Below are 27,320 nucleotides of genomic sequence, written 5' to 3' on the forward strand. Positions count from 1 at the left end.
CCGTATTTGTATTGCAGTGTGTATTCTGTGTAGCACTATCTAGATACTCTATATAACACGCTACATTGGGTATTAACACGTCACATTGGGTATTTGTGTATTGTATTCTTTTTGCTTCATTATTGTTTTGTTCTTCAGCGCAGGGATGCTGCTGGAAGTGTGAATTTCACTGCGGGGATTAATAAAGTATCTATCTAGCTATGTCTTTTCAAAATAGATGTTTTTGTTTTCTTCCACTGTGTTTTGTCATTTATTCTATTCAATTAAGACTTGTCTTATGTAATTCACCCCGTGAAAAAGGTTATAATGCGATTAATACTGTGATACAAAATGGGAAAACACATTTTTCAAAAGTCTAAACAGAATGTATCATGTCTAACACAGTGGATTTCAACTGGTCTGACTTCAGGACCCACCTTCCCACCTCAATTACATGTCGCGACTCCCAAAAAAGAAAATTTGCCGACTTCTTAATTGTATTCAATGAAAGGATGTTGCAGTTTGAACCAAAAATAGTAAAATATATTCACGTTTACGACAAAACAACAACAGCAAAATGACCAGGAAATCCAAAACCACTTCAAGTCATATTTCCTTTAACACCCATCTCATCAGCTGCGCCGCTTATCCTCAGTAGGGTCGCGGGGCTTTAACGCCCAATTACCTGCTTTTTATGAAAATCAATGCTTCACTTCAGTAGATTAAGCCAATTTGAAAATATTCATGGCACACAAAAATGAAATAAAAAAAGGGACAAAACAGTATTTATATATACACTACCGTTTACTACCAGGAATTAGTGTATTTTCCATGAGAAGTCACAACTTTTTTCTTCAAATGAGCTGAAAAATAAATATGAAGTACCGTCAAGACCTTGCTTTTCAAAACATTTAAAGGATCCGCAGGAACCCTGAAATAATATTGTATGCGATCAAGGCCTTACACTGCATCAGTATGGCCTTAATTGAATACTAGGTTTGTAAGTAGTTGAGGCCAATTTTTCATGCCAGCAGTTAAATTATGGAATTTTGAATATAAATTGTTCCAATTTTGAAAACTTAATGAAAATCTAAATAACTAAGAACGTCTTTCTTCTTCCCGTGAATGAAACAGAAAAATCAATCAGTCGTGCCGTTTTTAAAAGTCTGTATTCATCTGGTGAGAATATCAGGTATGACAATCCCTTCCCTTTCATTAGGTACATGTTCCGTTTGAACAAAATTAATGTTGGAATCTAAGTAATCCATTGCAATTTAATGTAGCCAGGAAGTAAATCAGTAATAGAAAAACAATATGACAGAAGTCTTATCTTGTCAACTTTAATGATAATTTTTCCACACACAAATACTTGGTAACATTCAGGTAGTGATTTGGTTCTGACAGTGCTTTTTCTAACAAAATATTACATCAAATGCAATGCATTCATTATATGTCTTCTTTAAGCCTGATAGTTATAGTCATTATTTGATTAATACTTTGCCTAAAAAGCAAATTAGAAGTTTTGTTAAATGATATATTATTAGTTTTTATTTCACAATAAAGCTCTTCTTAAGTGTTTTGAACAGGCAGCCTTTAGTGAAAATACATCATTCTTTAAAGGGACAGTGTGTATTATTGACAACTTTTGGGGAAGCATACTTTTTTGGGGCACTGTAGCTGGGGCTAAATGGAGTTTAGCAAAATGTGAGGAACACAGTTGAATGCAAATAATTATACAGATAAATATCTATATGGTTGTTTAATTCCAGAATGGAAAGGTCGGGCCAGCATGCCCGTCACTAATTCAATTTCCTATGACAATCCCCTTTTAAAAAACAGGAAATCTCTCAACCGCAATCGACGGATTACATTCAGTCAGTCGGTTTCTTGCCTATTACTATAATTATTATTTAATATAAGTGCACAACTTGTAGCCTCTTGTGGCGTCACGTGACAACACAATTTCTGTCAAATTAACAAGTTTACTGTTTTTATTCATCCAAGAGACAGCACATGCACGTCACTGCTCACTGTAACTAAACAAAGACACGACATTATCGAAGAGTGCGAACCAAGTGGAACACACAAGAAGGGTCGGGGGGTGCGACCTCAGCAATGTGAACTACTGCAATTACTGTTAAGTTGACAAGCCGGACGACTACGCTCGTGCATTTGTGATGAAGATGATGGAAGGGCAACAAGCACATTTGCAAATATTGAGGTGGCATTGACCGGTTTTGCTATTTGTGAAAGACGGAGCCGACGTGCAATTGGGCAGAGGGGCGGGCAACGCAAACCGGGCAGAGATGCTATTAGAAGGTTACAGATGAAATGACGAGATCTATATGATTATGTATTTAGCTGAGTGGCTAGGACATCTCAACTTCTCTCTCGATGCCCACATATTTGAGTGCGTCGGCTTGGCTGTATCTGGGGGAAGAAGCAAAAACAACAAAACAAAGAAATGAGAGCGCACACATTAAAGGGGCAAAGAAAGGTTTCACTTTTGAGCAATGGCTGTGCATTTCACACTCTAAACCTTCAGTGGTGTGCTGTTTGCAAACGAACCAGCTCTATGAGGCGACTCTTGGAAGCGAACGATTCCCCACCAATCAAGAGCTGGGGTTCTGAAATTCTGTCCTACCCTGTACGAGCGCACGCAAAATGTTGATAACGATTTGTACCTTTGAAAGTGCTGAGTACTAACCATTTTCATTTGTTTTGTCTTATTTGACTCCTTCACTGCTTTAAAATACTGTTTTCTGATGTAGCCAGATAGGAAGAAAGTGATGTTTTCAGTTGCAACGTTTTCCTCTCCCCTTCCTATTTTCCTCCTAATTTCCCTAGGTAACATGTTTTTGGATCATGAGACCATTCAAAATGGCAAATTCAAAGAAGTGCACATACAGTGTTTAAAACGTAATGAGGGCTGCGACTCGCATTCACTTGTCATAGTTCCTCGTCGATTAAAGGAATCTCTAACGACCTGACCTTGACGCCAATGATACAATGATATCTACTGTTAAACCTCTTCCTTTATTTCTGTTAAATATTTTATGAAAAATTGAAAAGCATGGACTTATAATTTATTTCAAACAAATGCTTTCAGACGTCACGGCGTTGTTTTGTATGCATATTTGTATGCTCGCCGTTTTCTTAAATAATAATAATAATAATAATAATAATTTCCTTGTATTGTCATTCTGTGTAACAATGTACACAGAACGAAATGTCGATTGCACCTGACCCGTTGTAGCGAGCCGATGCAGCCGCAGCCAACAGAGGGCGCCGCCGACCACTTTTTAAGTCTTAGGAATGACTCGGCCGGGGCGCGAACCACCGACCTCCCAGTCTCAAAGCGGGCGCCTTACCATAGGTGTCTGATATTTCAAAATATTCTACTTGCTGACGCCATCTTCTGACTGAAATTATCATTCCAGCCTCATCAATCTGCTTCTGTGGCTCGTGCATGTATGTGTCTATCTTTTTTTTCTCCAATTTTTGGGCCGCATGGGTTGCTATTTGGACTGTATTGAAAACAATAATTTAAAGTTTCACCATTTTCATCCTAGCATAAAAATAAAACATCGGGCACAAGCGTAAAATAAGTCCCCGGCTCATCTCTTTCTTCCAGCCTAATGTGCTCCGTGGCCAGAATACCACTGATATTAAGACAAAAGAAAATAGGCGCGGTAATTAAAAAAAGGCTCTTTTTTCAGGGCTATACAAATAAACATGACTTGACTCTTTGAACTCAGGTGGGCATTGATAATACATACCCAATAAAGAAAATATTAAATTATTATTAAAGACACCTCACACTACACAACTCATCTTTATGTATTTACACAAAAAGATATTACAGTTGAGGATTTTTTTTCTGGTCCGCACCAGTTATGGGACGGAGCAGGGGGCGCTAGCACATCCACCTGGGGCCCCCATGGACACCGCAGCTGTGGAGATCCACGGGAAGTGCCAGGCATGCGTCTGACGCCCTTGCACTTATCCGCCTCGTAAAAATCTAAAAAAGTATCTAAAATATTGGTGGGAAGTAGTGGCTTGTAGTCCGGAATTTATGGCAAATGCAGCCTTTCTCTACTTTTACATTCATCCTGAATATTATATGGGGAAGACATCAAAAGGGCACAGCCTTACCTATAATCGAAGAAAAGCTCTTCGCCTTGCATGATAGATCGCTTGGCAAAAATCCCTATGCGGTGGTCTCCGTTCACCATCACCACTGCAAACGTAAAGTCCATTACATTTGTCGACACTGACAATCCAAGTGTTTCAAAGACAAACGCTTATCCTACAAATCTGTTACCTTTGGCATAGCAGTTGGGGTTGGCTGAATGATTAGCAAAGCGGATTTTGTTCCCTTTCCTGGTGGCATCAACGACAAAGTCTGCAAAGAGGAATGCGTTGGAATCACTTTAACAGAGAAGATTGATGTCTTGGAAGCTTGACCAAATACTTGCCATTGTTTAGGTTGAAAAGGAAGCTGGACATGTATTTATCGTAGATTCTGCCTCTCCGGTCTGCTTCGTCCTGTGAGATGAGCTGCGAATGGAAATGTCCACAAAGCTTTGTCATCAATCTTTGGAGGTTTCTAAATGATCTTTAGGAATTATTTTGTTGAACTGAAAAGCAGCCATGTGAAATATAGTGTGTACTAGTAACTAACCACATGCAAAAAAAAAATACTACAGCTTTGTGTGTCATTCTGATTTAAGCTCTTCAGGTATTTCCACTGCTGATAAAATACTGACTTTAGAGCAGGTTCCTATTTTTCTGCCAGGGAACCAAAGTAATAGAGACACTTTATTTTTGTCTTGACTGTCCTTACTTCTCCGCAGTACTCAGAGATGAACTCGTTCTTCTGCACAGGCTCTTTGATGAAAGTTCCCCATCCTGCTACATCAGACGGCGCCAACAGGAGGTGCTGTGATATATATGTTAACACTGTGAGAAACACTGTGCTATCTTTATTTGTTGTTTGTTTTCTATCATGTTTGAAATCAAGTTTAATTCCTTTATTCAACCCCGGTCAAAGACGTCACTGCTGTGTTTCATATTTGCTCGGAATAAAGACGCTACCCTACTGACAACCATTCGGCTTACGTAAAACAGTGGATACGAACATTTTTTTCGGGATGTCGACAAATATCCGAACATTGCTGTAAGTTAGATTTTGTATTGTGTGCACCCTTTTCCATGTACAGGACATTAGTGTAGTGCTTCTTTCCACCGATACCGGCGTGTGGTGGCGCAGGGAGAGGTCACCCAGCATCCACCCAGAAGAAATCCGGCTTCTACTTCCTAGTTTGTGTGTAAACGTACAGTACTACGTGTACTGTGTCCAGCGCGCTAAGAACGTTTTTATTGTTTAATATCTTGTGCATCCATTCAATACGGCTTGTGTAAATGTAAAGAAGAGGCGAGCCGTTTCTTTGGAAACGAAAGAGGAATAGGAAAGCTTGATGCGGTTGAGAAAATAGTCGGAAGGCTTTTTTTCCGTCCACACTCTACCATGGAGGGGGACCTCTTGAAGCGCATCTCCCAATAGTAGGTTAAACCTCACTTTATTTATCTTTATGGAGCATATTATTTTGTGAGATGTTTATTTTTTGGCACAAAACAATACAGGTTACTTACAAAAGCCTTAAAACATAGTTATATAAACCTTAAGCATACAAAATAAAGCACTGAAGCAACTTAGGAAAAAATTTAACTTATGAAGGATGGTCCGGAACTTATCCCGTCCTGGGCAGCGTCTGTATTTCAAATTCTTTGACATACAACTACTTTTCAAAGTACGTGCCCGACGCTGAAAATTACTGATGAAGCCATAAGAAAACATCGCTTTATTTATCTGATAATATATTAGCTTCTCAGGAGGTTCAATTAAGTTCACTAGGTAACATGCCTCATTTTAAAATTGTTCCACATACCATCCGTCCCTTGGCTTGTAGCAAGTATTTTTATTTGTCCCTCTGTCCTTTTGACACTAACAACCCTGCACTAATATAAAAACGGCAGCCATTATCCATCCTTCACCTAAAAGTTGTGTCATATGAATACGCTAATTATACAGTATGATTACTGGGTAGATAAGCAGAAAGATGTCCACAAAATATTTTTGTTCAAAATGCTACGGGGCAAGGCCAACAATGTCTCCAACATTTTATTTATTATTATTGGGCGCCATTGGCTCAGGGGGTAAAGTGCTCGTCTTGGAATCATGAAGTCACAGGTTTGATTCCCGGCTCCTCCAAGTTATATGTCGAAGTGTCGTTGGGCAAGACAATGAATCCCTAATGCCCCCGATACCAGGTACTGTCCTTGCAAGGCTGATGCTGCTATCGGTAGGTTAGTGTGTAAAAGGGAAAAGGGTCAAGCACATTGTAAAGCGCGTTGGGAGGTCTTCATTGACTTGAAAAGCACTATATAAATGTAGATCATTTGCATTTACATTTAAAACAATTACAACTTAGTCATAAAATAACAACTCACTTTTGTACACCATTTTGAGTTATTGAAACAAAATGACCTGATATAATTTGTTGATTATCCAACGAAATGAACCATTTAGTTCAAACAAACCTTTTTGAGGCCCCTCTGGATGCTGCAGTTCTTGCACGACACCACTTTGCTCTCCCAGTGGTCGGCGGCGCCGCAGGTCATGCACAGGTCGGGGTCGCACTCCCTTACGGCCAAATAGCAGGGACACTGCTTGGTGTTGCACTGCGTCTTGCACCTGCAGCCCGGAAAACGGTTCTGGCCTGCAGGGCAGAAATGAGAGTGAGCAACAAGGACCTCTGCTGGAGGAAATGCACCATGAAATGTTTGCAAACACATAACTGGCGAGCTTGTGGGCAGGGGTGACCAAAGCGTCTGGACGCCAGCCCCAGCTTGCAGGATAAGAAAAAAAAAACGTCTGCAGTCTCGTCATTCAAAGCCCATTTAAATTTCACATCTTTGATATTGTTAAAACGTTAGTATTCAGAATGGTGCTGACATTAGAGCTGATGTTGAAAATAAAGCACAAGGCCTGTCAAGTCACTTTGAGGCTTTTAACTAAGACAAGAAAGTTTGATCCCGATTTTAGCTCACTTGCATTGGCTTCCTGTTAGCTTAAGATGTGATTTTAAGGTTCTGTTGGTATTATACAAAATCATGCATGGACTTGCTCCCTCATTTCTTTCATATTTAATTTCGCCCTGTGTTCCGGTCCAGAGCCTTCTCTCTGAAAACGCTGGTCTACTAATGACCCAAACAGCCAAGAAGAGAACCGCAGGTTTGAGAGTGTTCTCCATTTGTGCCCCGGTGATGTGCAATGCTCTGTCGCCTGAGATTCGATCTGCAACCTCAGTGGAACTGTTTATACCTAGGCTTAAAACACACTTCTGTTCCATAGCTTATGAATGAACAAGATTTCATGTTGACAACATATGTGTATTGTTTGTTATTGAAACATTTGCGGCCCCTTCTCAAGGTTTCTTCATTTTCTTCATGTTGAGGTTTTTGAGTTTTTCCTTCATTTGTAATTTGCACTAATTTGTGGTCTGTGCATCCCTTTGAGGGTCATTGTGATTAAGGGCTTCACAAATAGACATGACTTGCGTCTGCTTCACGGGCAGAAATTTCTGGCCGTGATTCAGCCTCGATACGCCCGTGAAAGGCTGTGTGACCGGGCCTTAAGTTAAAAGAAATAATTTCGCTATATGAGTTTTATTTGCAACAAAAATCTTGCTCATATACAAAGGAAAATACAGTTCTTGAGCAGTCCCTGAGGCTACCACGAGAGACCTCTCGAGACCACTCACCACTAATGACTGCTCATTGCCAGCATCAGCTTGTCCAATTTGCACATGCAAAATACTGAAACAAAAAAATTCTCTGTCATTTTATGTGTGTGCCTGTTAGATCAAAGTTACAGTAACTTTAATTTTAAGTGTACAGTAAGTGCTTACGTAACATCAAAAGTCTCTTGATCTAATACATGTCAACCTCCGCCAATTGCTCTTTATCAATGTTTTGCGAATCCTCCTTATTAGGTGATAATAAACCTGACAAACACAACACAGCGCCTATTTACTCACAGTAAGGCAGACTTTGTAGAATATCTGCAATCTACGATGACATTGTCATTTGCTAGCAGCGAACGAAAAATCCGGATTATAGCTGTAAATAGGCTAGATGAGAATGGTCTTTTTAAAGAAATATATTTTCCGTATAAAAAAGATTTATGGCGCACACAAATTAAATCGGTCCAAAAACACATTTAATTCGGGGAACACGTATAAGTCTACAGGTATGCGATCTCTGTCACTTGTCCTTCTAAACACCCCTTTCCCCGTTCTCCAGACCACAACGTTGATTTCAAAGACAGTACAGACAATTCTAATTCTAATTATATAGCAACTTAGTGCTCGTAATAACCTCACATTTGATCTTTTTACTGTCTTTTTTTAATTACGTTTCGTATGTGTTTTTAATATCAGGAAAATTGCCTCATTACACCAGCAATTCAAGCTACGAGCATGAACCTGGAACAAATTAAGCTAGTATAAAGAGGTACCAGTGTATTTATTCTCTGCACCTGGTATATAATGACTGCATCAAGAGCTACCTGCTGTCGGTTCTATGCCTTCCATGCTTCTGTCTTACCTGCCCATATTACCTCAACCTTTTGACGCCCGTTTTGTGCCCTACAAAGACTTTGTACCAGCTGTGAGTTATTTGGACAGTGTTTGTGTTGCTTGTTTTCTTCCCCTCCCCCCATGCGTGGATATGTTTTTGTTAATACCAATAAAGTCAACCCTTTTTATGTGTCTGCGCTTGGATGATCACAGCCAAACCAAACAATTCAAATTTAAAAACAAAACAATCACATGACAGCTTTATAGTTTTTGGGTATCTTGTATCAGACTGATAGAGATGTTTCTCTAATGAATATATTTTGAAATGGTCATATCTTGAATACCAATCCTTTAACCTTTCCAATTATTTGTGGCATGACGTATTTCAGGGACCGATGACATTGTACGGACGCGTATTTGCTCTTGTATCATGCAGTAGGACAACGATCCAAATCCATCAAAAGTCCAGCGGCCCACTGGCGGTCTGTCGGAATGTTAAGGGTTTAAGGTACCGTATATTATTAAGACACTTTCTGTGCACCGTTTTCTTTGGAAATATCACATGTTTCAATGTGGGCACATGTGGTTTATGGTCAGGTGTGGCATAAGTGTGTACAAAATGTTTTTTCCTTTAAAAATGTACTAGGTGCGGCTTATAATCAAGTGCGCTCTATAGTCCGACTTTTAGGGTAATTCATTTTACTTATTCAATACCAGAGTTTTTTTTTTTCAAGTTGGGAGATCCTGCTGATTTTTGCCATATTTACTCATTTTTAAGGCCTACAGAAAGTCAAGTTTTGTAGCTATATAAGCATAGGGCATATGAAAGAAAGCTTGTTTCTAGCCTTAACCATTGTTTAGTAAACAACAGTTAAACATTGCTAGGTTTCTAAATAACACTCGTTTCCAAAAACAAACTTCCGAGAAAAACAGTTATTTGTAAAAAGATGTATTTCAAGCTGAACTTTCACTTGGGTGCTTTTTTTTGCATTCGGGATACCTCCAATATCGAAACGATGCTTTCCACAAACACAAGGGCAAAACAAGATTTTATTGCAAGAACACTGAACTGGTGCATGCATGGACTATGCATGAACTATGCATAAACTTGGCAAGAACATTCACACGATGTTGGTCACCAATGCGATCACGTTCCTTCGTCATCCCTCTCTGACCCGATGCTGATTTTTTAAAAAGGAATAAGCTCTGTTGACGAGTTCACTGCTAATTACTTTTTGTATCTATCTCGCAAATCATAACAAGCCGCCTCACTACGCCTACTCGTCATATGGGGCTGCCTACACACGCTCATTTGCGGGATACAGGAACACTAGGAAGTTGGACTCCCTCTATGTGTGGACAAAGTTCTGATCTAAGCCACTACTTGTCATCTAATGTTGATTTATCATACTGAAACTATTAGCAGAGGCTTCATAGCGATGAGCAGCGCCAAAACCTTTATAATAGTTATTAAAAGTAAAACAAGGAAAACATATTTTTATGTTTTGGCATTTAATGAGTTAAGCACAATCTTATCGATTTTGTGTTATGCATGAGGGGGAAACGGTTAAAGCAGCCCCCTCTCTCCTTCCCCCAAAAAGGAAAGAAAATAACTCACAATCGTGTTTGCACTGGCAAAACTTCTCACAGAAATTCTGCGTGATGACACATGGGCAGGTGCTGTCACATGGATGGTCCAGATGGTCACAGGGTTGGTAGTTATAAACTTGATTGGACGAATTATCTGTAACAGCAATCACTGTCAGAAAAGCACTACATAGAAAAAAGGAACAAAAATAGCTGAGTCAACAAAAGTACCTTTCTTTAGCTGGATCTTTGCCCATAACCTGCAACGTCAAAAGGACAAAAAGAGAACAGTTTTAGGAGCAAAGATCTTTAAGAAGTAATAAATAAAGCAATTACTCCATTAAGACGTGCATCATCATACCTTATTAACTTTAGCAGTTTTGTCTTGCTATTTGGATGTTCAGTTATAAAGTGCTACTGAATACAGTGCTACCTCTACATACAGTGCTGTAAAAACGTTTTTGCCCCCTTCCTGATATCTGTGCTTTTCCATATTCATCACTCAAGATTTCGGATCATTAAATCAATTTTAATATCACACAGAGTCAAACCAAGGATATGCAAAATGCAGTCTTAAAACGTTTATTCCATCCATTCATCTAACCATTATCTGCAAGGGTGCTGGAGCCCATCTCAGCTGTCTTCGGGCAGTGGGCAGGGGACACCCTGAACTGGTTGCCAGCCAGTCGCAGGGCACACAGAGACTTATTTATTTATGTATTAGGCACAAAAAAATCTCAACCTATCCGGCCATATGAGAACAATCAACCGCCGCCTTATTTAATCACAAAGTAACTGTGACTAACCACAATTTTGGGAAAGCTGTGTTCGATTCGAAGGCCACACACAAAATTGATTGCCACCACCCGTGTTGAATAAGTTAGATTGAATCTATTAGACAAAGTTAAGTAGGCTACAAAATCTCAAGAACACAATTTACATGCCACGTTCCAGAAGAAATCAGAAAAAAAGTGTTTGAAATCTAGCGGTCGGAAAAGGTCACAAAGCCATTTCCAAGGCTGTAGGGCTCCAGTGAACCACAAATGGAGAATACTGGGTACAGTGGCAAACCTTTCCATGAGTGGTCGACCAACTAGTCCAATAATGTGTTGACGGCTCATTCAGGAGGTTATGAAAAAACCTGGAAACATTCAAGTAACTGCAGGCCTCGCTGGACTCAGTTAAGGTCAGTGTTCATAACTCCACTATAAGAAATACACTAGCCAAAAATGGCAGTGATGGGAAAGTTGGAGTTCTCTGGCGAAAACCACTGATGTGACAGAAAAACACAGTCGTCTCACATTTGCCAAAGAGCATCTTGATTATCCTCAACCCTTTTGCAGAAACATTATGTGGACTGATAAATCAAAAATTGAACTTTTTGAAAGGTGTGCAGTTTGTTACATCTGTTGCAAAAATGGAACAGCATTTGCTTAAAAAAAGGACATTATGCCAACAGTAAAACATGGTGGTGGTGATGTGATGGTCTGGGGCTGCTTTGACAACTTGCTTTGGTTGCTGGATTAATAAATTCTGGTATTTACCACTAGGTAAGGTGTTGTTAAATGGTGGAAATCCTGAAGCTATCTTCAACCATCCCTATCATTGTGGATAACATGGTCATTCTGTGCCTTGTCATCACCAAAATGTATTTCTATTACGATTTATTTATTTTTTTATCATATTTTGACAATTATGTGTGTCTGTATTACATGTTTTGGGTTGTTAGTGGGGTTAAATGAGGGAATGGTAAACCGAATGTATTTATGCAACACTTTCCAGGCAATAAAGTAAATAAAATTGGCAAGTAAAATTGATTTTGCTCTCATTTGATCCTGAAGGAGACAATTCATTCCCTGAAACTCAAGCGCTCTTGTATCATGCAGTAGGACAACGATCCAAAACACATCCGCAAGTCTCAAAATTCACCCAAACGATTACCTTGCATAGTCGAGCGCTAAACTATTACCTCCGTAATGAATCCATAAGTGAGAACAAAATTTGGCCTGCCTGTGCTTCCTTTTCTTCTTCTGTGGTGAGATGGCTCCATCCTCCAGAGGGACGCGATGAATGAGAGCCTCTTTTACTGCAAATGCGTACACCTGGGAATTGTCAAAACACATACACAATGTTCAAGCGCTGGCGTTTGTACATTTAGGAACACAGTGGTACTTCTTAATACGAGCTTAATACGTTCCAGGATCGTGCTCTTTGCTTGAATTATTAGTGTAATGAGCAAATGTTCTAGGTCTAAAATAATTAAAAACTAATTGGCCCGTTCCAGACCTCCCAGAAGCATTAAAGTGGAAATGCATTCAAATTGTAATTATACATCCAAAAATACAGTCATAAGATAAATAAGATGATATGAAGGAAATAATATGTAAGTTTATTATAGGCATTTAGTCGCCACAACCAAGGTTATCATGTGCTGCGGAGCAAGGGACGGGTGCCGTTTCCACGGAAGAGTGACAGAAATTGTATACGTTTTTTGATAATTTCAAATTGTGCACACCTTATAACAGTTTTTGGACCGGAATTTTTTTTTAAGAAGAACCAATCTCGTTTTACCCATTTCGGCTCTAATCTAGATCGTCTTGGTCACTGGTAGCAGACGACAACGTCATTGTATGCGGTATTCGACATAGTCTATCTTGCTTTGAGTAAATAGGTGCCACGTTGTGTTTGTTATGTTTATAATCGCTCAATTGGGAGGATTTGCAATCATTAATAGTTAGAGCAATTGGCGGAGGTTGATAGGTATGAGATCGAGAGATTGTTGATGATACGTAAGGACATAATGCACACTTAAGATTAAAGGTACTGTAACTTTAAATACACACAAAAAAACTTTCAAGCACATTTGTTTTTTGCCTGCAGTAGTTTGCATGCACAAACTGGATGAGCCGATGCTGGCAAAGAGCAGCCACGAGCTGTGAACGGTACTGATTGGTCTTCAGTTGTAGCCTCTAGGACTGCTTGTGAAATGGATTTTTCTTTGTATAGCAAGCACGATTTTTGTTGCAAATAAAATTCATAGCGTGAAATTCACATGTTTATACGAATAAAGCGGTACCACAGTATTATAAAATCAGCCTTGTCACAGAGATTATGAAACAACCTTGAAGACGCTTTTGGGACAAAGTTTAGCATTTACTAGAGGAAATACACTTCGTAACAATGGCAGTTGTTGCAATGCAAAATGGAGATTAATCTGATTACTCCATTATTTAACTTCGACCATGTCAGGTAAGCTCAAGCTCATTTTTCTGGCCAAAACAGAGCTATAGTGTAAACAAATTCACTATGACAGCCTGTGTACGGTTTTCAACTCAAAAGTGAGTGCAAGAAAGTCAGTCCTCTGTTCATCATTAAGATGTCTCATTTCCTTGCTTCATACTTTTAACACGTCAAGTATTCACCCTTGGGTTTTTATATCATTTGAGAAATTACTAGCGTAATCATCACCCTCAAATGAAGTGTGGGTGGTGATAATGTTTTGGGTTGAGATGTAAGTATATACATATACATATACATATACATATATAGCCATGTTGTGCTCAGGAGTTTCTGTGACCACATTTCTGAATTCCAACCCCACTCCCCCTTTATCTAACACCTTCAAATCTTTCTTATCTTTTAAATAAATTGCACAGTGAAACTTCACCTCCTTGCAGTTTTTGGTGCCGATGAGGCAGGCGATGGAGCAGAAATTGTTGAAGTAGGTGCCGTGCAGAACCCGGAAAAGCGACTCTTCCGCGCCGCTCCACTCCGCCACACAGCACGCCGGCTGATCCGCTTCGTCTTCTACTGGACGTAGCTTGGTGGGTGTCTGGCAACGTGAATTTCCCTCTGGAATACACATATATCAAGGGCAACAAGAATGTAATTATCAACAAAACATTGAAAAAAAAAAACAAAAATTACGTTTTAGGTCCAATTAGGTTTGTCTTACTTATATGTCTCCTCCCCCTTCCCACTTCTTTGGTGAGAGCATTGGAATTGGGAACACCCTAAATCAGGGGTGGGCAAACTACGGCCCGCTGAACCAAATGTTTAAAAAAGTACAGTTCTACCATAAGAATATGTTGTTTTGGTGTTAACTAATAATATGTACTACATACCTGTCAACCTCCACGGCTCCATGCCCATACAAACTGTATGTCGTTTGACTTGATTGATTTGCCGTTTCGTGATAGTCAGTGTATACCAGATGGCACCCATGATTGAAAAATTTGCGTTTTTTCCGTACAGATTTTCTTGTACGTCTTACACGTCTTAAAATGCATAACAAATGTACTATGTACGTCAAAAACGTACTGGTTGACAGGTATGGTACTAGGGCTTCACGATTAAGTATAGTGCAATTGTCTCGTCTCATCTCATTATAGATGAGATGAGATGATATATATATATATATATATATATATATATATATATATATATATATATATATATATATATATATATATATATATATATAAATAAAATATTATATCAATAATATTTGTGGTACAAAAAATGGTTAAGGGATCTTATAAGTGATCCACACATCATTTTAATATGCATTTTATAAACATATATATATTTTTTCATTTAAAGTGAGCGAGAGAGAAGCCCAGCCCGACCCCAGCGTTTTGATTGAAATTTTAGGCCCGATTTGGGACAGAATTAGGATCGACTAGGACTCATGCTTAAGATCTTTCCTCTGCACCAGTGTGGCACAGAAGTAACACTAATAATGCACATTGCTTCTTTTCAACAAGCGTTTAATAACAAGCAAACACTGCAACTTTGCCTTATGAACGCCACCCGCCCACTTGTGGCTCTAGTATAGATTTTATAAACATATTTATGAAGGAAAAAAAAGTGAATGAGTGCGAATCCGAGCCTGACCTGAACCTAATGATAGAAATGTTAGGCCCAACCCGCGGCGAAATTCGGGTATCCTCGGACTTGAGCTTAAGATCTTGATGCTGCACCAACATTGCTTGTTTTGAACAAGCGTTTATGAACTCATGCAAACACTGGAACTTTGCTTTAGAAACGTTGCTCATGCATTTGTGGCTCGAGGAAGGCCCGCTTCATGTTGCTAGGCAACAAGGTGAATTCAGCACTGCTGGGGCAGCATGCCCCGTCACTGTGTATCTTTATTAATCTCCTCGGCAATCTGCTTCTTCTCGCCCCCACACACACACAAAGCCAAAATGTGCGGGAGCCTCTGCTGAGGCGCATGTGACTTAAAGAACAAGAGGCCTCCGGTAAGGAGGCCTTGATGAAGAGATTAATGGGACGGGGAGACTTTTTTGCCTCTCGCTGTTCTCCACATGAAAAGTCAATAGGGATAAAAGCGTACGAGTAGAAGGATGTGTTTGCGCCGGGGCCTGCCAAACTCTTGATTTTGCTTGGCAAGTATGCCTAGGACGGTCTGACTCTCATCTGTTGCCAAATGTCACTCTTGGGAATGAGCTGGAGTTGGCCAGTAAGGAAGCGAGGAAACAGAGGAAGGCGGAGGGCTGCTTTCGGGGCGAGCCTATGGTTATTGAAGCTCCTTTCGGTCCAACTCTGCTATTTAAAAAACTGCACCTGTCGAACAGCCTGTCATAGATCCGCAGGATGGAATGGATGACCAACAGTAACCTGCTGAAGTTTTTGTGTTTAATGATTATGACTCTTGCTATGACAGCACAGATATAATGTTTCTCTACTGGGGGGTCGGGACCTTTTCAAGAGGTCGCAGACCTTTTTACAGTGGGGCGCGAAACCTTTCCCTGACAAAATATGCTAAGAAGAAAAAAAAATGAGGATCAACTACCCTCCCTAACAGTAGATGGCAATAAAGCTCTGCTCACTAGGAGGTACGAAATAACAATATCCATTTAATGCTTTCTGAACATTGTAGAATTAAAAGTTGTGTTGCCAAGCAGTGATTCTTTTGAGTGCCTCTAAAGGGGGATCACTGACATGTAGCCCTCAAATAAAGCCTGGGTGATGTTAAAGAAATAACTCGCCAGTAACGAGTCATTTGAATTTTCTAAGTTTTTGAATTTTAAAACGCAAAACAATTAATCCTTTTTAGAGAAAGTCATATTGTGATATTAGCAGCACGGCGGCGCAGTGGTTAGCGCGTGTGCGGCACAGTTCTGACGTCATGAGAGTGAACCTCCTGTGTGGAGTTTGCATGTTCTCTCCGTGACTGCGTGGGTTACCTCCGGGTACTCCGGTTTTCTCCCACATTCCAAAATCATGTGTGTTAGGTTAATTGGCCGGTCCAAATTGCCCCTATGTGTGAATGAGCGAGCGAATTGTCTCTCCATGTGTGCCCTGCAATTGGCTGGCAACCAGTTCAGGGTGTCCCCTGCCCATTGCCCGAAGATAGCTTAGATGCACCTCCGCGACCCTACTGAGGATAAGCGGTGCAGATAATAGATGGATGGATATTGTGATATTATCTGTTTTCTAACTGGTGTTAGAAATAATTAGCATGAGCGGTCTCTTTACATACATTAGCAATTCCTTATATAAACTTGGAATAAATATTCTTCAAATTAGCCTTTTAATTAAATAAGAAGTCACCTGCACTAGTGGGAAGAATCACTTAAAGTCCGGAATACAGAATCTGTAATAACACTCAGCCAACTTTGGGCAGGGGCCAGGGGACACCCTGAACTGGTTGCTAGCCAGTCGCAGGGCACACAAAGGCATACAATTCACTTGCTCATTTACATCTTTAGGGACAATTTGGACTGGCTATCAACCTGTCAAACATGTTTTTGGAATGTGGGAGGAAACCGGAGTGCCCGGAAAGAAATCACGGGGGCACGGGGAGAACATGCAAACTCCGCACAGGAAGGCTGGTAACTGGATTTGAACCCATGACCGTAAGAACTGTGCCGCGGACGTGCTAACCAGTCAGCTGTCGTGCACAAAATAGTTAAATACAATAGATTTCTTAGTACCAGAGGAAGATGTGGTTTCATGGTCGCTTTCACCATCTTTGCTCTCCTCAGCGGACCCTGAGGGCCCGGGGCCGCCTGATGAGGCGGGACGTTGCAACTGCTGCTGTCTGCGTCCCTTCCGAAGCTTTTGCGAGCGCAACATGTTGCGATCCACAAACTCTTTTGCCCCTTTCTGCACCACACAGAAGAAAGTGGAGAGAAGTTAGCCAAAACGTCTTGGCAGGAAAATCTGCAGACAAGCACCTGCAATAAGAAACAGTCCACGCCACATGGATCGGTCTCCATCCGGATCTCTTTGCTTTTCCTCTTGTAAACGTTTGGTGTCCCGCGGAAAGCTATTCAAAAAAGCTCAGTGTTAGCGCATAAAATCTTATAATGAAATTAAAGGATGAAGAAGTGTAAATGCAAGAACAATGTCAAATGTCAATGTCTCAAATACGTTTTTTAATCAATACCGATAACTGAATGGAATAATTACTAAAAAAAAGGCTGAAAATAATATGTCTTTTTGAAATGGCAGCGACGATATAAAAAAAAAAACACGTACACCAAGATTTACTTTTTTCCTCACGTGTTGTTGAGGTATAGATTTGCAGACTGTATTGGTAGATACAAAATAAATGGAATCAATCATTTATGCTTTTATCCTTTGTGGACGGCAGATCAAAACATTTGCCGAACCCAGGTCTAAACCTTTATGATCAATTCTTAGAAGTTATCCGAAAAATATTTTATTTTTCAAATGGGCACAGAACAGCTTGCTAAATATTCAGAGAGCTGTGGGACTCGAGAAATTGAGTCTCAAAGTTGACCCATATGGCTTACTTTCTCTAGAACACAATACTTTCAAAATTGAGAATCAGTTTGAAACATCGATTGTAATGAATAGGGATTGTGTACAACTCATAACTGCTTGGAAGTAGGCAATTGTGGCTTTCCGTTTGGGGTTTTTTGCCGCGTTGGTCGCGGTTAGCATAATTTTGTCCAGTTAGCTCCCTGTTAGTGTCAAGGCTGCCGCGGACTTTCCCGTTTTATTTTTTTCCCTGCTGGCGCTCGTTGGCTTCCCACCATGTGTGGTTGGCCGGCTAGCCTGGCGTTAGCGCTGGTTTTGCCGTGTCCCTTGGTTTATTTACGATCTTTTTAAACGTAAAACAGTATAGCGACTGGCGTGTTCCTCTGATGACGTCACATTTAAGAATGACAAAGACAAGACATGCCGTCTTCAAAAAGGCATAAGACAAGACATGCTGTATTTAATATGCACTATCTCAGAAAATAATTGAAGTATACTGATGAAATGTATATAAATTTTATGCAAAACCATGTACCATTGCCTCCCATTGGGCATGATTAGGAATCCCGGAATACCTTTAATAACTCTGAAAACTTACCGATACATTTTTTCAGATTTGGCCAATAAATTATCTAGCAATCGCCCAGTGACATTTTCAAGAAAGGTGTTTTTGAAGTTGACTGAGCTGTAGTTACTTTTGCCCTAATCCTAGTAATTACAATTTATTGATAAAAATATCGTAGTAACAACATAGTAATAGCATGATAAGTTGTTATTTCAAAAATACATACTGATACTCTTTATACAGTTGGGTCACAAGTAACCAAAAGGAGAGAGAAAAGCCCACTGATTTCGGGTTGCATAAATTCTCAAGATGTTGTGCCATCATAGTGTAAAAACTTCCTGCACCGATGAATTAAAGCGACCCAGAAGTCATTTACAGAGTTTAGCTGTGATTAAAAACAACTTCTGTCAAAACCTGTTTTAATCCTCGAGTTGTTCTCTTTTAAAAGGTCAGGTGTATCGACATTTCGTTCTGTGTACATTGTTACAAAGAATGACAATACAAAGGAAATTATTATTATTATTATTATTATTATTGTTTTTTTTTACAGTGTCCATGAAAAAAAACAAACATTTAATTATCTCTACTATTGGGAACCAATCTAAGAAAGTCAAAATAACTAGTCAAATAAAATATCATTTAAGGCGACTTATTTTGGGGGTTTTAACAACAAAGTGGCCTGTCATTTTGACTCGAAGACAACAAGAGTGTTAAATCTGACAGTATTGGAGGCTGTGCAGGCCCAGTTCACCATAACATTTGTACGACGCCCAGCTTACGGTGGAGGAAGCAGTCATATTTGAAGCATCGCCTGCAGAAGAGCGTGTGGAAAGAGTGCAATGATTGCTCTCGCTGCACCGACTTTGCATAGGGTCCGTCCAGGTTTGGGGTGCACAGGGGGGGCAACTTCACTAGGGTGGGTGGTTCCAGAAGATCCTTGTATCTGAAAAGGAGTTCAATTTTTAGGTTACTACAAATACTTTGAAGGACCCCAGTGCAGGGGAGGAAGGAGCCATTATTATTTCCTCCCTCTCCCAAATGTTTGCTCCTTCATGGTGAAAACCAAGCAACGGCCCTATTCAGCCTTGCGCCACCCAGATGGCCATTATTATCACTTTACTTTTCCTTCAGCTCCTCCGTGGTGCCCTTGTACGGGAACATTGAAGCAATGGCGGTGAAGATTTTGTCACTGGGGATCTTCTTAGTGCCAGATGGGTCACGTGCTGTGCAAAAGAGACACACAAGTTCTGATAATCAATAAACAAAGTCATATGTGATGCTTTTTCTTGAATCTTTTTATGGCTATTTCAACATTTTGGGTTGCCAACCCCTGGTTTATCCCTAATTTAAGCACTAGACCGTGTTAATCACCTCATACACTACCAGCCTTGGTAAATCGTACCAGCCTACATAATTGGAAAATCGAAGATTGACATTTAAAACATTGGCAAAAATCAGATCTGAAAGATAAGAGAGAGCAAGTCCATGTATGATTTTATATAATACTAAGAGAACCTTGAAATCACATCTAAGGCTAACTGGGAGCCAATGCAGGTTAGCCAAAATTGGTGTGATGTGATCGGACTTTTTTGTCCTAGTTAAAAGCCTTGCTGCGGCATTTTGTACCAGCTGAAGAGACTTGATTCTGGACTTCGGGAGACCGGAGAGTAGTGCATTACAGTAATCGAGACGGGAGGTGACAAACGCATGAATTATAATTTCCGCATCCGGCTGAGACAGTATAGGACGAACCAATGAAGCCCTTTGAGACTCTTTGTGATTTAGGGCTACACAAAAATAAAATGACTTGACTTGACTGAATTAAAAATGAATATTTCATCTCCCTTTTATCTCTATAGTCGTCATTGGCAATAGACAAATTAAAAAAGAAAATGAACACAGTAATCCCTTGTTACTTTGCGCTTCGATTATTGCTGGTTCACTGCTTTCTCGGATTTTGAATTGAATTGTCTGTATTTTTATTGATATTGACGTATCGTGCATTGTGTTCTGCAGGAGAGAACAGACGGCGAATGCTATCATGAGGGCAGAATGGATCGCTTGGTGTTGGGTGGGCGTGGCTGCCTGAGAGCGCGACTGTGATAGGCTGGTGTATGCCGTCAGCCAAAGGGCAGGGCGGGCACACAAAGCAATAGGTCCACCCAAAACACACAGCGCCATTTAGCTTTTAGCGGCTTGTTTTATTCAAAAGGAATGCATCAATCTCATCAAATCAAACTCTGAGGAAAGTCATTGGAGCATAAAGACATGGTGATCACCAGCAAGTGTTCTGTGGATTGTTTTCGGGTTCAGGAAGTGACTGAAGCGGTGTCGGGAGAGAAGGCAATAGCGGGGCTGAAGGTCTGACCTGCTCCTACGGCTAGGCTATGTAACAACTTTCACAAGCTACCCCTGCCGAGCTTGTATCTCACCAATGGCAGATCCATTACCCATGAAACAAATGACCTGGAGCTACAACTTGTGGGAAACCGCTACATTAGGGGCGGTTGTATGTTAATCATCGCGGAGACCTGGGTCAGTCCGTGGATACTCGATCCTAGCATGCAGCTGGCCAGTTGCTCTCTAAAACGCTTTCTTGCACTGAAAGGAGTAGCCCTCCAATTTGGTTGTACTTTTGTATAATGACAATTCATTCTACTACAATTATGTGTTGTGATTTTATTTGTAGATTTATATTTGGTATTTTGCTACAGTTGTATACTCTCAGTCAGTGAGGACATCTCGAGGTAAGTTTGACCCTTTGGGCTTTAATAAAGGTGCAACACTACTTTGAGGATTTTCACTTTTTGCTGGGGGGATTCCCGTCCCCATTAACCGCGATAACCGAGGGATTACTGTACTATGTAACACTGCTAAATGCAGCGATTCAATATTTCGGCAAGATCTAACAACTAATAAGATGATAGGAAGGAAATATTGCTTTGCTTGTTTAAGTGTTGTGCAGGGGTGTCATTTTTCAAACGGGGCACGTTAGCTGCATGTAAACAACAACGAGTTTGCCCATTAGTGTCACGGTGACCAGACAAACAGTGGCAGCCTTGTTGTCAATGCCGCCCGCGCACTCTGGTGGGGCAAAGTCTGACGCGACAAACGATGAGCCGCTCTCACCCTCCGCAGCACATCTCCTCTTCCGGCGGATGGACGGCGCTTTGTTCTCCTCGAGGCATTCGCTGGAGCTCCTCAATTCCCGCTCGTCTTCCTTCTTTTCAGCGGCCGTGGGGGCTTCCATCTCGTCGTCGTTCTCGAGGTCAGAGTACTGGCTCAAAGCATCCACCAGCTCCTTAAAGATCTCGTCACTGATGAAGCCGCCCTCTGGAAAGCGACATCGGAATTTAAGATGCGGAACAACTGGCGTCTTCAAACCAAGCGCACCTCTGTCGCCATGGACGCCATCGTAGTTGTCAATTAGCTCCTCCAGGAAGGCTTCATCCTGCTCGAGCACCTCGTCACCCATGTAGGGAATGTTGTGCAGGAATGTCTCATCCTCCACCTATTGCACATCAAACATTAAAATGTACCTGCTAAAAGGGAGAAGACGCTATTTTGAGGAGCAATCCTAAAAATGTACAAGGCCATACTAGCTTTATTCGGGACACCTGCACATTTGTTTTGTTGTTCTTACAAGGAGATGGCAACGACCCAAGAACCAGGAAAACCCAATCAAGATCATATTTTTTTGAACACATAGAATAATAAGTTTATTGTATTCTTTATATTGGATACCAGCAAATGAGAGCACATTGAATGCCTGTTCATTATTTGGACTATTTTGCAATGTTATATCATGGCACTGTTGGCCAATGCGGTTCTTTGATTACCACACCCTATCAGGCGGATTTGCTTTTAGTAACCTGGGATATTTATTAAAAGAAAAGGCTCAGCGGTGGTGGCCTGCAAGAAGGTATTCCACGGGCCCTGATAGGATCTTGATTCATTTTCATCATTGACTGGTTATCTTATTTTGTTTTTTACCATACCTCACATCTCCTTGAAGAAAGTGTTGTTTTTGCTTAATACATTTTGAGAAGAACTGGTGTGGTGAGAGAGCTTGCTGAGAGGGTTGATAAATATATTCTGTGGTGGTTTAGACATCTGGAAAGAATGGACGAAGGACCGTTTGACTGAAAGAGTATGTAGTGCAGAAAAGTGGTAAATAGAATGAGAGGGAGGCCCAAATATGGTTGGATGGATGGGGTGAAGCGTGCTCTGGATGTGAGGTTAATTAATTGAATGGATGCAAGAGTGCGTGCCAGAGATAGATGTGAATGGCGGAGGATAGTTAAGACTGACTGACATTGATGCATATGATTCGGAAGGGGTAAACCAGTGTACACTTCCAGGGCTCTCTGCTGATGAAGGGTTGCAGGGAACAGCAACTCATCCGTTGTTGTGCTGTTGGCTTAATGTTAGGTGTCAGGTAGGGAAGAGCGAAGGGGAATGAATTTTTGGTGAATGTGTTCTTGACTCTAGCCACCTCCCATCAGGGCGATATTGCTTTGGAATATAGATAGATAGAAGATATTTTGACACTTTATTATATTGTGTTCCAATCCACTTCTATTTTTTAAAAATATTTCACTTGACTGAAATATTGCTAGTATTGTTATTATTTTGAAGTTTATTGAGCCCAATTTTGCTAAGACAGAAACTAAAGGCTACTGGTGATGTTCGAATAATACCGTTTTTTTTTTGTTTAACATTCTCTTAGAGGGACATTCATGTCAAGGAAATGGATCTTTTGTGCCCATTGAAAATGCAAGATTACTGAATAGAATAGAACAGTTTTTATTGTCATTAATATCAATGTGGTGAAACATTGTACGCAACAAGATTAGACATGGCACGGCAGGTTAAATGTGTAATAAACACTTTAGAGAGAAAATAAGATAAAAGACTGTCGGAATTTCATTAAGAAAATATTATACCATTTATATGATCATATTGCAGTATATACTTGTTAGGTTTTCAGAAGGTTAAAGTATGTGTGCGACATTTAAAAATTTGCTAAACATTCCACCTGTCCAGCCCTTGGCTTGTAGCCATTTTTTTATTAGGCCCTCCATCCATTTTACTTTGACACCCCTGTCTAAGGGTACTATATGTGAATTCCATTTCAGATAAGCTTCCAAGATAATTAAAACGAGAATATGTTTTGAGTTTTTAAAATACACAAGTGGCACAAAAGGGCACAGTTATGCCTAATGTTGTGGCCCAGTGAATGCTGCAAGTGTTTGTTTTCTCACCATGAAGTTGTGCTGCAGCGGTGACCACGAGTACATGAATGGTATTCCTGTCACAGTTGACAGAGGCCTCATTGCCACAGTCTGGACTTTGAACCCTGGGAAGCCCGACTCTACGCTGCACATCTGGGAGAGAGAAAAGTCTTTGGTGTTTTTTGGTGAAATATCTATCAATCCGACTTATGATGTACGTCTTCGTTTACCTTCTTGGTAGCCACGGGGCTGCCTGAGGTGGACAAAGGCACCGGCTGGATCCTCAACTTGGTCCATTCCTCATTCAAGATGAGAGTTTGCCTTTCAATCTTGATGCGGTTGGACATAAACACAGCCTGCGTGGGAGCAAAAGCCACATTATGAGCAAGAGCAGATTTCTGAACGAGTGGCCCTGACTCACTTTAACCTCCTCTGCTTTTTTGAGGCGCTTCAGCTGGCGAAGACGCATGTACTCAGATCTGACTCGCCGACGCCATTCCAACAGGCCGTGAGTGGGGCTAGGGTATGAAGGCGGCTGAGGTTTTGGGGAGACGGGGGTTGAAGCTTCAGCAGCTTTTAACTCCATGGCTCTTTGATTAAAAGAAAATATCATATCAGTGAGGAATATTCACTCTAAATCAGGGGTCTCAAAGTAAAATTACTAGGGTCTGAGCACGGTTGGGCTGCATCCGTTTTTTTTACAAGGAAAGTTCTGATAAAAAATATTCCAAATTATATATAGATTCTTTAAAACTTCTTCACAAACTAAGTTTAAAATGAAATATGATAGTAGGAACTAGTTGGAAAAATTTATTTGTTAATTAATTAATCAATTAATGTTTCTGTAGTGCAGTGGTTAGCTCATTTGTCTATCACACCTAAGGTCCCCTGTTCAAGACCAGGTGGAAACATATGTTGGCCTGGAGAGGGATGAGTGCCACAAGTCTGTACTGGCCCAAGACACACCACAGGAACTGGTGCCCCATGACTCTAGTGGTATAGATAAAACAATAATATACAATACAATTTGTTAAAGAACAATAGCACATTTTAATAGGATTTTGTTTTAAAGGTGGGGTGCATAGTTCGAGGTGTCCTTAAAAAGTTTTATATTAAAAATATCCTCGATAAAGAATGCGTTAACAATGCTCATCTGAGTTCTAAGAGCCCTTATACATTTGTTTATACTGCGCCTATCTGATTTTATCATCCGTGTTCCGATCGCGAAGCGCATAAGCCTATAGGAGAGTAGATGTGCTGGGATGAGGGGAGGAGAGTGATTTCAGGCATGTGCTCAAGGGTTAATTTTGTTCTAGGATGAAAATGGTGAAAGTAAGAAAGGTAATGTTTCAAATACAGTCCAAATCCCAACCTATCAAAAAGATGAAAAAGGAAGTTTATTAGAGCGAATCTAAGAATTTCAAATACTTGCACGTGCAACAAAAGGAGCTGCAATGATGATTTCAACCAGAGGATGTAATCAGCAAGTAGAATATTTTGAAGTTAAGCCACCTTTAAGTCTACTATGCTTTAAAAAGTATGTGGTGGGTTTATAATACTGTCAAGTCATGTTTATTTGTGATGCCCTTGATCACAAGGAGTCTCAAAGGGTTGCACAGACCACATATCATTGCAAACCACAGACTATTATTACCCTATCCCCTTATCTCAAACCTACACGAGGGCAATGAAAAACTCAAAGACCCCTACATGGGGAAAAATAAGAAACCTTGAGAAGGGACCGCACATGAGGTAATCCCCCTTCTAGGATGACCAGGCTGCAATGGATGTTGTAACAACAATTGATAACTGTAATAAACTTGGGTTGGTGTGAAAGCTAGACAACAACAAAAGGAATATAGCAAAAAAGAAAGACTTACAAAACAACATGAGAATAGAAAGAAAAAACAATATTTTCTGATTTGAATGTGTGTATTACAGGTGTTAACCTTTAACTTTAAGAACATGAATCGTTCTACACACACACGTTCAGTCAATCAATAGTGTTTGAGAGGGATCAAATCTCATTTTATTGGGACTTCGTTTGTTTTATTTCCCTTTTCTGCCCATAATAGTGGGTCCCAAGAATGTTAGTGATAAGGGGAAGGAAAAGTGAAAAACTGACGACAAAGATGGAAATGCGTGTGATATACAAAAATAGTGTACGAGTGTCTGCCATTGAAGTGCTGCTGGAAGGTACAGTAAGTAGTTTAAAATGTTATTATTTTAAGCTTTTACCGATATATTAATCTTTATTATCTACAGAAAAAACATTTGTCGTTCATTAGGTACACAGTTTATTAATATTTTCGCTACACATTTCTATTAGTACGTTGCTATTTTCAAAGTAGTTTTAGAGGTTCTTATTTACTATGTAGGTTTATGTTCGAACATATACAGTAATTGTAGTCGTTTTCTTTTTGATGTTGATTTGTTTTTTTGGGTCGGAGAAAATGTGAAGATAATATACTATCTCTGCTTTAAATTGCACAATCCTTTCAATCGATACATTTGAGGGGTGGATTTCCCTCTTTGAAATGGGTGGAAGTGGTAAATCAGAGCATTTAAGAACGGCTGCCCTAATAAATTAGTTACTCTGGTTCTGGGTAACTACGCCCCCTTGCGATGGAAAAAGATACGCGTCAATGAGATAAAACAAGCCTCGGTGGCCATTTAAAGGCTACAAACGGTTTTAAAGTCTCTGTCTCTCTCGTCATGTGTTCCCTTACCAAATAGTGAGTCAAAACTGAAAAATGGTGGGATTGTTGCTTAACACGGCGATTACACGCACGAGGTTCGCGAGTGGGCGTGCCTCGCTCCAAGAAAAGTGCGTAGTGTTATGTGCGTGCTTGTTTTTAGGTGCCTAAGTTGCGTGCGCGCGGAAAATGCGTGGAAACAACCGAGCTGCCTGACGTTTGCGACACATCCACGCACAGAGAGCAAGCACTTTCCTCTCTGGAATCGTTTTCCACACGTCTTACGAGCTGGCTCGTACCTTGAAATCCACGCGTGTCCGTCGTGGGGAATCTCTCGAGAAGCGATCCCGCGTGGATTGGGAGCGCGCGCGTTGCGTTTATGGACGTGACGCAGACTCGGTGTCCGCATGACAACTGCTGCGTATCTGCGTGGTTCCTTGGCGAGGGCTCTGCAGAGCCATGCCGCTGCCTTCTAACCTTGTTGTCGTGGGGTGGGGGGTGAAGGTGGGGGTGTCAGGGTGGGTGGATCGAGACAAGCGTCGAGTGTAGCGATACTGAACGAGTACACGGATCGGATCGATACAATTGTCTTAGTATTGATACTCTCCTACTATTTCAACCACTGCTATAATTTTCGATGTTCCCGGGTCAGAAGATAACACATCAGAGCCCTCACACTCATGGTTCCCGGGCCAATAGCTCACCCCAGAATGATAGTTTGAGGCCCCTGCCATAACACGAAAGTTAAATGGACAGTGTGGATTATTTTCCCACTAGATGTCGCTGTATTCTGTCATGCCACTGACATTGAGTGACTCAAAGTGACCAAAACGCACCTTATTACTTTTGAAAAGAAGAAAAATAA

General features: G+C 40.5%; 1 protein-coding gene across 2 annotated transcripts; it reads right to left on the reverse strand.

Moving 5' to 3' along the window:
* Nucleotides 1-1,129: 1,129 nt before the first annotated feature.
* On the reverse strand, nt 1,130-26,957 carry ezh1 (enhancer of zeste 1 polycomb repressive complex 2 subunit). Of its 2 annotated transcripts, XM_088328847.1 has the most exons (20): nt 26,755-26,957; nt 24,181-24,349; nt 23,990-24,115; nt 23,790-23,912; nt 21,919-22,036; nt 21,655-21,858; nt 19,646-19,748; nt 19,305-19,468; nt 17,411-17,502; nt 17,168-17,339; nt 13,876-14,060; nt 12,219-12,310; nt 10,440-10,468; nt 10,240-10,365; nt 6,583-6,761; nt 4,826-4,921; nt 4,458-4,539; nt 4,304-4,384; nt 4,135-4,219; nt 1,130-2,409 (listed from the first exon to the last, which is right to left on the reverse strand). In XM_088328847.1, exons 1-20 carry the CDS (start codon nt 26,862-26,864, stop codon nt 2,349-2,351), a joined length of 2,397 nt encoding a protein of 798 aa, XP_088184973.1. In that variant the 5' UTR covers nt 26,865-26,957; the 3' UTR covers nt 1,130-2,348. The 2 variants fall into 2 exon arrangements, with proteins under 2 accessions (XP_088184973.1, XP_088184965.1); XM_088328839.1 differs by having other exon boundaries at nt 21,655-22,036.
* Nucleotides 26,958-27,320: the final 363 nt, after the last annotated feature.

The sequence above is a fragment of the Urocampus carinirostris genome, chromosome 1, assembly GCF_059441175.1.
Source record: "Urocampus carinirostris isolate Australia breed hairy pipefish chromosome 1, RoL_Ucar_1.0, whole genome shotgun sequence".
Lineage (NCBI taxonomy): Eukaryota > Metazoa > Chordata > Actinopteri > Syngnathiformes > Syngnathidae > Urocampus > Urocampus carinirostris.

What these genes read in the sequence shown, in the direction of transcription:
- ezh1 (XM_088328839.1), bottom strand. Translation starts at nt 26,864, where the DNA reads ATGCGGACACCGAGTCTGCGTCACGTCCATAAACGCAACGCGCGCGCT. An exon ending in AAAAAGCAGAGGAGGTTAAA is followed by an intron (nt 24,116 to 24,180) that starts GTGAGTCAGGGC and finishes GCTCCCACGCAG; the next exon opens with GCTGTGTTTATGTCCAACCG. An exon ending in TGGACTGTTTCTTATTGCAG is followed by an intron (nt 17,340 to 17,410) that starts GTGCTTGTCTGC and finishes TGTGTGGTGCAG; the next exon opens with AAAGGGGCAAAAGAGTTTGT.